This window comes from Glossina fuscipes, unplaced genomic scaffold (assembly GCF_014805625.2).
Source record: "Glossina fuscipes isolate IAEA_lab_2018 unplaced genomic scaffold, Yale_Gfus_2 147, whole genome shotgun sequence".
In the NCBI taxonomy this organism is placed as follows: domain Eukaryota; kingdom Metazoa; phylum Arthropoda; class Insecta; order Diptera; family Glossinidae; genus Glossina; species Glossina fuscipes.
Genome location: NW_023998490.1, coordinates 3,455,175 through 3,470,209, shown reverse-complemented (window position 1 = coordinate 3,470,209; position 15,035 = coordinate 3,455,175). Strand labels below are relative to the sequence as shown.

The 15,035-nt window shown below is 33.3% G+C and overlaps 1 protein-coding gene across 1 annotated transcript in view; it reads left to right on the top strand.

The window, feature by feature from the left end:
* The first annotated feature begins 5,065 nt into the window (after positions 1–5,065).
* The window catches only part of LOC119641261 (Bardet-Biedl syndrome 4 protein homolog), a 14,730-nt gene continuing 4,760 nt past the window's right edge, over positions 5,066–15,035 (top strand). The window contains exons 1-8 of the mRNA XM_038039839.1: positions 5,066–5,138; positions 5,199–5,338; positions 5,412–5,524; positions 7,528–7,818; positions 8,084–8,237; positions 9,199–9,321; positions 9,462–9,546; positions 13,453–13,539. Of these exons, the coding sequence (XP_037895767.1) occupies positions 5,066–5,138; positions 5,199–5,338; positions 5,412–5,524; positions 7,528–7,818; positions 8,084–8,237; positions 9,199–9,321; positions 9,462–9,546; positions 13,453–13,539 (1,066 nt within the window). The remainder of the gene's footprint in view (positions 5,139–5,198; positions 5,339–5,411; positions 5,525–7,527; positions 7,819–8,083; positions 8,238–9,198; positions 9,322–9,461; positions 9,547–13,452; positions 13,540–15,035) is intronic.

Sequence of the window (15,035 nt, the reverse complement as noted above, 5' to 3'; positions counted from 1 at the left end):
TATTCACATTAATCACAGAGATGGCAATAAAATCTTCGGTTGTCGATTTAGTGAATAGCAGAAGAAGAATAAGACATAAAACACATATGTAATTATACAATTGAAACACCTGGTTTTTAAACACATGTTTAAGCAAATTCCTTTTATTAATTTTCAATACGCGTGATTTTATTATTCTTCTTTTCAAAGTAAAAGTGAACTTTCATTATTCTTACATTTATTTCGGGAAAAGAGTGAAAACTAAAACCTTTAATTCTTAATTTTACAAATATATTTTTTTAAGTCAACACAACATTCAAGGGAAGAGACTTGTAACTTTCGAATTTGTTTCATTCACAGGTGTCCCTCTGAAAGGTTGTTGTTCACAATCTCTCTTTTCCTTAGGCTTCGGCATGCTTGGTTTGTGTCCAAAATCCCTCTCTTACACGTTGGAAGATCAAAAATTGTCATACCCTTAAACCTGTGGACTTTTGCCGACGGCTAAATGAGCATAGAGTATTACGTTCTTTCTGCAAAAAGCAGAGAATTCAACGTTGGCTTCGGTTGCCTACCTTTAGATGTAAATTAATGTAAATTTATTTAAAGTTAAAAAAGGAAAGAAAAGCCACAATATGCATTATTTTTTTATAAACGGTTTATATATTTTCACTTTATTTTCACTTTATTTTATTTATTTATATGCTTTATTCACTACTTATCCACTACTACTGTTGTTTGTGTTGTTAAATTGCCACATTGTTTGTTTGCTTGCATAGAATTTCAGCAGATATTTTTTATTGATAAGCAGAGAATTTGGAATAAATTACGAACTTTTGTCGACGGCTTTGCAAATTAGCATAGAGTATTACGTTCTTTCTGTAAATTAGCATAGAGTATTACGTTCGCTCCGTAAATAGCAGAACATTTAGGTACTGTTTTGTTTAATTTGATAATAAAAAAAAATTATGGCGGTCTACTTTTAGGCTAACTTAACAGAAAACAAAGGTCCGACTGTTAAATGCAAAGCCGCCGGCAAAACAAAGAATAGGAAAAGAAAAGTAGTGAAAGGTAAGTAGTGAAAGTTAAAACTTTAGGATATTTGACATCTAAGGTTTCTTTATTTTTTATTAATAAATCTATGTTTTCATATAAAATTTCTTAATTTCTTCAATTTTACAGGTTAGCCTAAAATTAGACCGCCATAATTTTTAAACATAGCCGTTGCTAAATTCCCTGTTAAAAGGCAAAATCTTGTAAAAAATAGTCTAAAAATGGCAGCTCTTTTAAACGGTTAGAAGCCCAACTTAACAACTTGACTTAACAACTTAAATGGTAAATGTAGAGGAGATGATAGAAGAGCAAAAGCGACCAAGTCAAGGAAGAAGAATCGCAAACAATCAGGAAACCATTAAAAAGAATAATAATTTCTTTTATATATATATATATATATATATTTTTATATATATTAATAAAGTATTTTAAATGTATAATAAAGCTATTATATAAATTTATTTATATTTAAACATAAATTATATAAGCTAATAACAGGAAAGAAGTTTGATTTTCCCAATGACAAATCAAATCGGTTGAAAAAGTGTTTGTTGCTATAAGCTCCAACTAAACGGATGTTTTTGGTTATATTTTTGGTTATACGGTACGTTTTGGGTGGCCTAAAATTCAATTTTGGGTTTAATGTCAACAAGCGCTTTTTATGAAACGTCATTGGAACATTTAAAGTCGAATGCCCGGTTTGTTTGGATTCATCATTAAGAGCCAACAATGTTTAAACATAAATTCTTCTCAATGATGAGGAGTGAAATTAAAGAAATCATTAAATAGCATAAGCATAACTATAACAACACTTTGTCAATCACTTAACTTTCCACAATTTTAGAGAGTGTCCACCTATTTCGCCGCCCAACTGAAAAACTTACTAAAATTGAGGGATGATTTTGCCATATGTTTTGCGAGCTTAGTCAAAGCTGCCTCTTACAATTTGTATGGGGTAGAACTGAGAAATACACCTCGCTCCTTTTTTTTGTGTTCATATGTGTGTACGTTATTTGCGTAGAGTGTTACGTTTCATAGAGGCGCTGTCCGTAAAGATGCGTTGCATATGGACAGTTCCGCGTTCTGTTATGAATTTAGGCAGTAGGTACATGCTTCTCTTTTGTTTTGTCTCATGTCGAAATCCAAACGAAATTGAAAGATTTACACTAAAACTATGTTTAGTAGTAACGTTGATTTTAAGCAGAAATTACATTCTCCGCTTATTTTGCAGATAAGCGTTTCGAGTCTGAATGAGTTAATAGAAAATTGTTAAATGGGAAAAGGTTTCCAATTGTTGCAATGTACATTTTAAAACTCATTCGTATCTCTTGTTTACTGTACAAATATCCATGAGAAAATATATCTTATTTTAAATATTAAGTATTTCTTTTCTTCTTCTTCTTTTCTTGCTTGTAGAGCAAAGCAAAATCAATATAGTTTCACCGGTAGATTAAGTTCATATGGGAAACCATTGATTTAAAATTTCTATAATAATAATAAATTATTATGAAAATATTCAATCTATTGGTTCACCTAGTAATTTTGAAAAAGTTAGTTTATATATTTTATGTATTTTTGAACAAAATTATTTGAAAAATTTTTATTATAATTTGCCTATTCATTATATTGTATATTTATTCATAAAGTCCACGGATAATATTTGGATTAATTCAACGATGCTCCTTCATTGATCGAATCATCATATACTGGGTATTTTGAAACTTACTACAAAATTCAACTGCATAGATAACACACTTTTAAAATTACGGCGTATATCTTCAATTATCTTTATTAAAATTGGTCGATTTTCTACTTATTAAAATCCCACTTTCCTTTTCCTTTTCACTTTATAAGAGAAAAAAAGCTCATCTACATCAGCAATCAATCGATAAAAATAATAGTATGGCTTAAATTGTAGTCCTATGGTCAATGTTTCATTTTGAGAATAGAAAAGAAAAACAGTTAAATGAATTTGTTAGTTTAGTTTGGTCAGGTTAGTTTGGGTATCAATTCAATCTGGACTAGACACGCCTTGATGATGATATTATCCGTTTCCGATATTGAAATTTAATTGTAACCAGTAATAATGTTGCTAAAGGGAATTCGATAGGATTGCTTTATAATTGCATTTATATTTCTCAAGCTTAATTCTCTGAAATTGGGGAGTTACACGACGGAGAATGTTGCAAGAAGACATATTCAATAAAACTGGTGTATCGACTCGGCAGTTCGGCAGATCATCTTTGTGGAACAAACATGTGTTTGTCTAGCGAGGGTAAATTGTTAAGTATAACTTTGTGTTCGAAAGTTGACAATTTATTGCAATCTGCAAAGGCGTTCTTAACTTATTAGAATTATGCGGGCTTTTTTAAAATCGCGAATAGCTACAAAATCAGTCTCTCTCTTCCTGGCTTGCCGAAGACTTGCCGAATAGCGATAGTTATCAAATCGACCTTTACATTTTTCTAGAGCCTAGAAGCATCATAGCTAGCATAAATAACAGTACGGGCGAAAGCCGAAGCGAAATAGTTTACTTAATAAAAAATTTCAATTCATTAAGATTTATATAAACAAAATTTATCTGCGGGTTTTTGCCTTTTCACCCCCATGCTGACGTCGTTTTTCTTACATCATCTCCTATGCCGAGCTAGATTCGCTATTCTATTATCTAAAATTATTAAATTGTTTTGCTTTCATTTGAAAAAAAGTGAATGTGTCATCGTATTCCGAATAATTAAATTCTTTTTTTTATTGAGACCCTTTTTATTCCGTTTTTATATTCGCTTGCGTCTCCTCCATGCGCTTCACTACACACTAATGCACGGTGATAACGTTACAGTCTTGTCATTCTTTCAAATTCCGTTCATGCTTTCTTTCTTTCTTTCTTTCATAGGACCTACGTAGCTTGATCACATGTGTTTGTTGGTCCAGTGGTACATATCAGCGGAATGCGACACTTCCATAGGCCGATGGTAAGTTTGTGGTCATCTTTATTTGTAAATTTTGTAATTACATTGATGTACCTTTGCGGATATCAAAAAGATCAAGAAGGTAGGAAAGCCGCACAGCAGCGATCGTCGAATGATATCTTTTATGTATTTTATATTATTTATGTATATTATGCATGAACGGGGGCTTAGATCTCTTTATTATTATTAAAGATATTATATAAATATTACATAAATATATTACAGTTTTAAGTCAAGTCTATAATGGTGTAGGCCTGCAGGGGCGCCAGCCATTTAAAAAAATTGGCAACGCGCCTATAGCGGTACCTCAAGGGCGGCGTGGAAAACCGTCTCAGAGGCTTGCTGAACGCGGAGTGTGTTAATTTAGTTGAAATGCTGAGACCATCGGTGCGTATATAACTATAAAGTCAACCATTTTTGTTCTTCTTCTTTTTTTTCGTACCTTTTCTTCTGCCACTAAATTAACTCAGATTGGGTGGTTGTGCTGTGTTCTATTCAAAGTGTTTATTTATCTCCTCTGTTTTTTTATGAGCTTGTTTATATATGTAGACCGCTTCCTTTTTATTAAAAAAAAAAAAAAAAAAAAAAAAAAAATTTCAAATGAAGCGTACAATTTTAACTAACTTAATTGAGCTGCATTGCCACTTGATCGTACATATAAAACCGGATAAAAAGTGGCAAAAGTAAAAGAGCAGGACAACGTTTTGAAATTTTTTTGCCCTCAACTTGTCGCCATCGTATATACTTTTGTTTATTAATGTTTTCTTGTGGTTTCATGAAAACTCTATTAAATTTTTAATGAAAATCTTTTAAAAAAAGTGTTTTTTTTGCATAAATTGTATATAATGAAATTTGAATCTGATGAGTAAATATTCCATTGCTTGCCATAAATTTTTTTTCAGTCATGTTGCTATAGCAATAACTGCAGTACTTTTGTTATGTTTTATTTAGACCGTTTCTGCTAACAAGGCATAAAATTTTCGTTTGTTAGAAAATTTTGCTAATACTTGACTATCACTCTGTTTTTTTTTTTTTTAGTAAATATTTCTTCTTTTTTTTTGTCTATTATGTCACACACTGAGGAAATTACGTGTAACGGTCGCGTCATAACGGTGCCTACACTCGAAGTGGTTAGAGAGAGTGAGTGTACAAAAACATTTTTTCGCAAAAATATTTTATGAAATATTCTTTTTTTTGTAGTTCCCAGCATGTCCGCTGGAACTAATATAGATTGGCTGCTGCACATCTACTACTCTCGTAGGGATTTTGTACGATGCAAGCGTTTAATTGACCGCGAACTGTATAAACACTTGAATGCCGAATATTTGTATTTTGTGAAGGTTGGTTTATGTTTTTTTTAATTAAAAAAAAAAAACAAAAGAAATTTGCAATGTTTTCTATCTAATCTTGAAGGGTTTAATTGATCGAGAAGAAGGAAATAATATAGAGGCGTTGCGTTATCTACAAAAAGCTCTTGAATTAAATCCCAAAAATATTGAAATATATAAAGAGATCGGAAAAACATTGTAAGTTGATGAATTTCCTTAAATGTAGAATTTCCAAACTTTCTGAACTTCAGAGAATTTGTACATAGACATATTAGAGATTATATAATGTATTATATATAAAAGAACCACCACGAACATGGGCATATCTACACATCCGTTCTTGGAACCCTTAAAATCGGAAGCGTGGAAGCGTAAACAAGTACTGTAGCATACATAAACACTATAGTGAGAAATGGGTCATCATTAAATAATCTACACCATTCTACGGTTTTCTATATATTTGTATGGGAAATTGGCGAGAAAAGTGGTCCGATGCGAACTATTTTCGATAGCGTTCGTGCTTGGGCCAAAACATGTCAATGTACCAAATTTCATCAAAATATCCTGAAAATTGCGATTTGCAGATAGAACAAAAGAAAACTAGAGCGTCGGATGGATAGAGAAGCTCAGACCGTTTCAGGAAATGGTTCATAATAAAGGTGGACATATTCCAAGTCCTTCTGCGTATTGCTTAATATACTCTTGTGGTGCCGGGCTTGAAAAATCATCAAAGAAACAAAAAGTGATATAAATTTCGAAGTGAATAAATAAAGTTTCAAGTTAAAGTGTTAAGGTGACATTACGTAAGACAGTAAACTATGATATCATCGAAAATTGCGACCGGTAAGACGAACACAAGAAAATGTGACAGACAGACAGACGGACAAATGCGCGCCGATGCGAAAAATGATTTTGGGTCGATTGGTATAACAAATGGTGGATTTATCCCAAGTCCTTGTGGGTGTTGTATACATACATACAAACTTAATATGCCCTTTTGCCACAAAAAGGGTAGAGTACAAGTAGAAATTTTAATCATTTATTTTCAACATTATAGTTCAAGTTTGAAAATCTGCTTAATCTGCCCTGATATCTACAAAGCCGAACCGTCCAGAAAAGCGAGGTTTTCGCTGAATTTTTTATCAAGGATTACGTACTTATATGATTCCATTTCCCCTTTATAAATGGTTCATCTTCCGACTTTTTTCTATATACTATAAGCCAGATTAGTTTCGCGGCGGTTGAAACCCAACTAGTCGTTTAATTTAGCCAATTCGTTGTGAAATTAACCGACGTTTAGGACTAACTGCCGCCATCAAATTAAGATAGGGCATATAGATTCCTCTTAATATGAACATTTCAGAGCCGGTTTAAGTCTGAAATTGTAAAAATTACAACAATTAGGTTGTTAAATATTCGAACGCTACTCAAAGTAGTATTCCTAATGCAATTTTGTGCGGATGTGTATAATGCTCAGAAGGATTTTAGATGGATCCACTTTTTGTTATTTACTAAGCCGATCGATTCAAAATCAAATTCGGGAGCGATCTAAGGTAAGCTTCACTTGTCTATTTGTCGACCGGTCTGCTCGACCATGGATCCTTCGGTTCAATCTACAAGTAATAATTTTTGAAATGTTTTAAAGAAATTTAATACCTGCTGAGGCGTTTTAATGCGAGGTGAACTCGATTGAAAGTAGATTGGATGTGTGTCCATTTTCGCGACCATTTTCCATACTTCACCTTATTTTGAAAAAGGCGTTACATGAAAAAGATTCGCAATTTTTTAGACTTCTCGACAAATATCGTTGTTCGGCACAAAAAACCTATTTATAAAATCTTAATCGTGTATTTTGGCAAACCCCCATATAACTTAGTTCATGATATATAACGCTTTACATAACGAAAAAGTTTAATTTTTCAATATTTTGCGATGAAAGTTAGTCCACACTACTATGTCGAAATAGAAATTAACTGTATCAAATTTGAACCACGCATGACTATTTTTTGGGCCATACGACATATTATAGTTGTTAGGAAAAATAAGTCTTTATGAAGAAAATAGATAAAGAATCATCAGATCATAAGTGAAGCTTGTTAAATTTGAACCATGCTGGTTCACATTTTTGGACCTATACTTTAAAGCTGCTGTAATGAAAAGTATGTTCTTATAAGGGCACAAGATAAAATATTTTTTCTTAGATTTGTGATGGGTCGATATAATCAATCGTTGGATACATTTCGCGAGGCCGAAGACTTATCAACGCGTTTGGATCACGAAATTTTTCACTTCATTGGTGAATTGCTTTTACGTTCGTCGGCTTCACGCAATCAAGTCGAAATGGCGCTTAAGGAACAACAGGAAGCCAAGCAGTACTTTCAAAAGGCCATACAAACTGGTAAAAAATTGGAAAGTTTTCAACGCTTAGCTGAAATACATCGCAAGGAGAAGGATTACAGCAAAGCCATTGAAGTACTTGAGAGTTGTTTACTGTAAGTAACCTTATGTCTATATTGTATTGTACTTTCATAGACCTACTCGACGCCAATATACTTCTTTTGAGGTTCTTCTTTTCTTTTTTTTGATATTTTAAGTTTTGCGCGCGCAACACTGCGCAGTTCTAAGTATTACAGTTAAGATTAATTTCCGTTTTTTTTTCTGCACACATACTCTCTAGAATCTTAATTTGTAGGTTGCTTACAGTGATCACTTTATGCCTTTCGTTCCGCTGATCTATGATTTTTTTATTCAATGTAGTCTTTCACCCGAGAATACTGAAGTATTGACGGAAATTGGTGTTCTTTACTTGAAAATGAACGAAACCCAGAAAGCCTTCGATCGCTTACTTGAGGTAATTCAATTCGATAAAAAATGCTTGCGTGGTTTAATGGCTTTTGGTGCAATATTGCAGGTAATTTTTATTAAATAAGAACCATGAAGTTCTGGCCGACGTTTTATTCCTTTTCGATTTTGGCTCCTCCAAATCATTTTATTATACCCATTACCGAAAGATGAGGGATACATTCATTTGATTCGATGAGGGAACTATATTCAGTTTGTCTAAACGTTTGCTCAGAAGGGAGCATCAAAAGCCCCACAAAGTATATATATTCTTGATGAGCATTTAATTTTAAATCGGTTTAAGCATGTCCGCCTGTCCATCTGTTGCAAAATTTAAAAAAAACATTGGAGGTTCTTGTGCGCAGGTTGGTATTGAAAATAGGCCAAATCGGTCGAAGAACACGCCCACAGCACTACGTAAACAGAGAACACCTTCGTTTTTTCAAAAGGAGTGACAAATCGGTTTTTCACTTGAAAGCCTATTCTATAGGCGAGGCCGCAGCATTTGCGTATAAATTAAAAAAATCGACCACGTCTACCCAATATTATAGTATATCAAAATTTAATTGTTTTTTCAATACCTTTCTAACGCGCAGAAACAAGCTTCAAAAACAAAAATACATAAATTCTTGGCCAGTTTCAAATTTAGAATGCACCTAAACATGTCCGTCTATCCCTCTGTCCATCTGTCTGTTTGCGCAATTTTGTAGCATTTATGATAAACATTCTCCGATTAGCGAAAATGAAGATATCGCCTACAAACTTACAATAGAATTTGGAATTGATCTGAACTTTTGAAAGGACACGCCTACAACGCACATATGCCTGTACGACAAAAACTTTCATTTTGAATATATAGAAAATGAGCTGCGCCCACTCGATATTACAGATTTCTTTTTCCTCTTTTCTCTTGTTCTTTTTGTTCTTTTACTTCTTTTATCTTTTTTTGGGGTAAACGGTGATGGGTATAAAAGATTCGGCCCCTACCGAATTTATTTTTCTTACTTGTTGTTGTTTCAATCGTTTTGTAGTCGCGCAATGATGTTGACGCTGCTTTAGTAAAATATAAAGAGAGTGCGGCTTTACAATCAAATATTCCAGAGCTATGGAATAATATCGGTTTATGTTTTTTTAAGAAGGAAAAATTTATTGTGGTAAGCTTTCGCATTTAAAAAATGTGTTTTCTGACAGGCAAACACTTTAAGCTGATGTTATGATCAAAAATTTTCTTTTGATCGTTTCTTTTGCATATATGCTATATATGTGCTTTTGCGCAAATGTGTGTTTCGCGCAGGCCATTTCGTCGCTGAGGAAAGCAATTTGGCTATCGCCACTAAACTACAATTCTTTGTATAATCTATCGTTGATTTATATAAGCGGTAAGTATATTATTTTAAAGCCGTGATCTAGAGAGAAAAAGAAATCGAAATTCTTTTTATTAAAAAACTCTTATGCTTAACCAGCAGATAGATTTACGAGGTCAGAAATCATAAAACGCAAAGTCCGTCTGTGCAGACATTGATCCAAATTGCAAGGATTGGGAAGGAGAGCTAAAACCGTAAGAAAATTATGAAAAAATCGAAATGCGTCAAGATTAGTAAAGCGATTATTAAGCTTTGACTCAATTGGAATTGTTTTTTTCTTATTGTTAAGCTTGTAGGTATAAATTTAACATCAATTCTTTGTTGTAATTTTGTTGTGTTAGTGGTTTTGAACTCCCTGCATAACTCTTTTTTTTCAGAAGTTCTAGAGCTGTGCTTAAGAGCATACAGTTTTTGTTAATTATTTAACATTTTCAAAAAGGCGTGTTCAAAAATAGTCTGTGACTTTACGCCCGTAGATACGATAGAATTCTCTAATTTTGTTGCTAAGCCACAAAAGTCGCAAAAAAGTGCGTATGATTGTTTATGGGATTGTGCTGTGTAGTTTATACTTATAAGTACCGATGAGCCGCAAGTATTTGCTAATATAGCAATCGATTCTTAGAAGCTTTTTATAAATCTCTGCCTTGGCGAATTAAAGTCATGGTTGAGCCCGGTTGAATCTAAAGCCAGTAGGAAGACTCGTTTTCAGTTCCTATTAATAATTGAATACATTTGAAGTAAAACTCGAAAGCTGTCAATGTAATGTGGGAAACCAGATATAGTTTTCTTTGTTGTTTGACTTCGCCTTGAAATTAAGGTCAGGGAAATGGAAGGCGTTTACTTTAAGCACGACGACGCTATTTGTGAAACAGTTCGTGAAGTAATGGCTCCATTGTGAGGTTAATTGCAAATGACATCTGTTGTTGGAAGAGGCCTACAAATATTTCGCAACAACCAACAAGATTTTTAATGTGGTTTTTATTTCCACTAACTCGTGATCTAATTAAAAAATTGCGTACCCCGATGTATATATTTTATTGTTATGCACACCTTCGTGCTATACTGTATAAGCTTTGTGGTAGAGGGTGTAATAAGCTTGTGTAGATGTATGTAAAGACCAGAAGGACTGCTGGTAGACTCAGCTTATATAAGGCCTTATTTCGAAAAGTTGTTAAAAAAATTGCTATTTTCGAAATTGTTCAACGTAAAAGATTGTGTAATGGTATTTTGGCTCTCTAAATTCAAATCGGGCGGATCAATTTTTTGAACCGCCTCCCTATCTAGGAAAACTGAATCCTTGTATGGTAAAAAAGTCTAATTTTTAGCATTTCATGGGAGGGATTGATCCATAGCAGTAACATGGCATAGAAATTAACCTTACCACATTTGGATCGCCTAGGTCCATTTTTTGGATCCCATCTCATATTACGGTTTTCATAAAAAGTAAGTCCTAATAGGGGAAATATTAAAATGTATAGTTTTCTATGAAGAAAATAGATGAAGGATAAAAGAAAATTAAACCTCATAATTGTGGACAGCGTCAGTTGATGTTTTGGCGAACTTTTACTATAAGGATTCTCATGAAAATAAGCCTTCGGATGAGCACAAAGGCTAATATTTAATATTACGAGTAAGAGCGTCAAGGCGATTAGTCTGCATGTATATCAAAGATTTTGTAATAAGCAAGGAATAAAACAGTTGAATTCAATTTGAAATCACGGAAAAACTCAACGACGTATTTCATATAATTTGCGTTTTATGTATCTTAGAGTTTAGTCAAGTTCTGTGATCACATTAGAATCAAAGTAGAAGTACCGTAACAATGCGCATACAACGCAATTAAAAATATATTTTGAATTTAATTTAGTAAAATGATAGATAATATGCTCTATATTAACTCCAGTAAGACTAAAGCTTTATTCTTCGATGAACCTACTATTATGGAACTGTATATTAAAAATTATACCTTTTTGAAAATAAAAACTTTACTTTCCGTAAAAATAGTTGTGTCCAGAAGTTCCAAAAATTGAGGTACGAGTTCGGCAGAGTTCATTTTTATATCAAATTAGTATTATGTGTCCATTTTCATCATAACATAATAAAACTTCGACCTTTCTGCCACAAAAAACCAAAATTTTTGTGAAAATTGTTATAAAGTGTAGGGTACAAAAATAGGCCTGGGTCGTGCAAGTTTTGCAAAGGTAATATTTATATCAAGTCGCTTTCATAGACCAATTTTCATCATAACATATTAAAATTAAGACTTTTCTGCCCTAAGGAGGACCGATATTCGTGAAAACCCTTATATACGGTTGGGTCCAAAAAGTAGACCGAAATGCTAAAAACTTACTACAGTTAATTTTTTGTCACAAATTACTATTATGATCTCATTTTCATAATGAAGTGTTGAAAGTTCGACCTTTTTGTCAAATTAACTTCAGGTTTCGTTATATGAGAGGGAGTTCAATAATATGCCTCCGCAGGTCCAAAGTTTTCACATCAATTTAGAGTGCTGAAGTACTATTACTTAGCCAGTTTTGTCGAGAAACTTCGGAAATTGCAATCTTTTTCCATATAACGATTTTTGAAAATAGAACGTTATATGGGCAGTGGTCGAAAAAGTGGATCGATCCAAACCATTTTCCATAGCGTTGTTCGTTGGGGCAGAACATGTCAGTGCACTAAATGTCATCAAAATATCTCAGAGATTGCGCCGTGTAGCTTGAACCCAAATTGAAATGACCTGACATCAGACGGACAAATGGGCAGACAGACTTAGATCGATTTGGAAAATGATTCTGAATCGGTCGGTATAATGAAAGGTTGGTTTATCTTAAGCTTTTCTGCGTGTTACATACATTCGCACAAACTGAATATACCCTGCAATAAAAGTGATGTATGGTGAAAATATCTGGGTATTCCATTGATCTTGTACATTCTATTCTACGTATTGGTGCAGCTCTTTACCGTAAGCTCAACTTTGGCTGCCACCTTGATAATGTCTTTGCCAAAGTTTGTCTTACGCTCCGAAAACTGCACGATCTAAGTCTGCAATATCTGCCTCTAAAGGTTAAACATAGAATTGCACATTCCTTCCTCAAGACGCATGTTAACTACAGCGAAGTTGAAGTCTTTCTTGGATGCTCAAGAAATAACCTAGTTATGGTTCAAAGTGCTGTCAACCGTATAACACGTTTTCTTTATAACATCAAACTTACAGAGACAATATCTCTTCCTTCGTTCATGCTTTTTTAAAGTTCTCCCCTTTCGATTAGCTAAAATTCAGATTGCTCAACTACGTCTACAAATTCGACCCCTCGACTCCTAAGTCCTTTACTTGAATGGCTGCAGTTCTCTAAATCGATCCTGGTCTTTTGCTATTCGTGTTAGTAAATGCTGGAATGCGTTACCACTGAGTCTGAAATCCTTCGACGATGCTTTGAATACGTTTAGGAGAAAATTGACTGCGGTCAATACTGAACTCATAATTTATATATTGTTACTGGTAATGTGTAAATTTATACAACACAACTATTACATTAGCAGCCATCTAGCTGGCGTGTATACTCACTTATGCTATATTATTTTTTTGTACGTGAAATGTATCTATGTAACTAGGTGATAGACTTATGGCTTTATAGTTACTTAATAAATGAAAAAATGAAAAATGAAACTTTAAAGGGGTGTAGGACAGTTAATGATCGCGGTTTCCTAGTGAGTAGGTTCTAAATTTTTAAAATTGCTTTTAAAATAATAACACATAATATGCATAGAGGTAAAGATTTCATATGAGCAATAAAAATTCTTCAAAATGTAAAACGTTAATAAAACAAAAATTAAAAGACCACAAATAGAACAAATCGAAACAATAACTAGCAGTGTACAATAAAGGCATGTTTTTTTCGTATCTTTTGTTCACAGCGCAACAATACGCGAGTGCTTTTCATACACTGGCGGCGGCCATAAACTTACGCCAAGATAATGCTGAATGTTTTATGCTGTTGGGAGGTAAGTAAGGCCAGTTTTAATAACCTTGCCTCAATATTTTAACTTTTGTTAAAAATATTTACATATAAATTAATTCCCGGAGGATATTATTCGTTCTTATTTTGTTAATTGGAATATTTTTAATATATTCAAGTATTTGGTTGCAGGCTAATCTTACACTTTACTTGCGAAATTATATTACAACAACGAATTTAGATGAAAATCGTTCGTTAGCCATAATCGTATCACGTGTTTTTATAACGATTCCTCACTTATGACAATCATCGTAATTAAAATATTGTTATTATATCGATCTATTCAGGATCGTTTTCTGAGTCGATCGAAGGCTGTCTCCCCGCCTCTCTGTCTGACGTCTGTCCATGCAATCTTGTGTTCAACGTAGCGTTCGCAGTTGTTGAGATATTTTGATTCATTTGTTAATGCATGCCCTATGCATCTCTGTCGCTCGTTCGGTGGATAAGCTTTTATCCTGCTTTTAAAATCTGCATTTTTTTTCAATTGGCACATGGGGGTGCAACGACACCGAATATTGGCGGATGTATAGGAAAGCACTTTGTTTACGTCTGCAACAGTATACTCATTCAAGTATGCAACGCTGGAGCGTTCTATCGCGCAGCAGTATCTTGTCATGAGACCAACTTATCACGAACATTACACGTTTTAGCTTTGATTTCAAACAAATTCGATTCGGAATTCCAGTGACTTTCGTTGATATTGGATATAAATCAATATGAAATAAACAAAAGATTAAAGTCCAAATCTCAAAAGTGACTCGAAGTCATACCGTGGCCCGATTAAGACTACAAATGCTCGCATATTTCGGAAGGTTGAAGAACACTGCTGCAAAGTAGTTTGTCACCATAATTTTATAAATAAAATATATGTAGATCGTAAAAGTGAGATTCAGTAAAGAAATTATTAAGGTCGCGACCTATGCTGAATATTTCGTTCGAACAGTCCGTGCTTTTTTATTGATTCCTTTGTGCACTAAAATATTCTACATTGATAACTTCTCAATGACTTTTAATCATTCTTTTTTGTTTGTAAAGACTTTGGTTTTAATTAAATAAATAAATACACAATAACATCAAAAAGAATCATATGCAACAGGTCTTGCTGTTCTTAAGCCTTACCTTTGAATAGGCAAGAATAAAGTATTCCGATTTTTCTTGACCGCTCTCTATAACTTCAATGCACAATGGACTTCGTAGATCTCTTATTGCTTTTCTCCAATTCAAGACAATATCTTGAGGAATAATTAGAAAAAGTTCTTTTTTATATCATGGCCAGACTTCTTAATTTTATAAATTTCCCGTGCAAGTAATTGCATCTCTGAAAATGTAAGATCTAGTTTAAGAGCTGTTTATGCGCTATACAAGCTGTCACATAATATTGGTATGCTTTCTAATAATAATATATATAAATTATATTTTAATTTTTAATTTCTATAACATGTAGATGACGCTATCATTTACTGAGATTATCTGTCTTTTTGT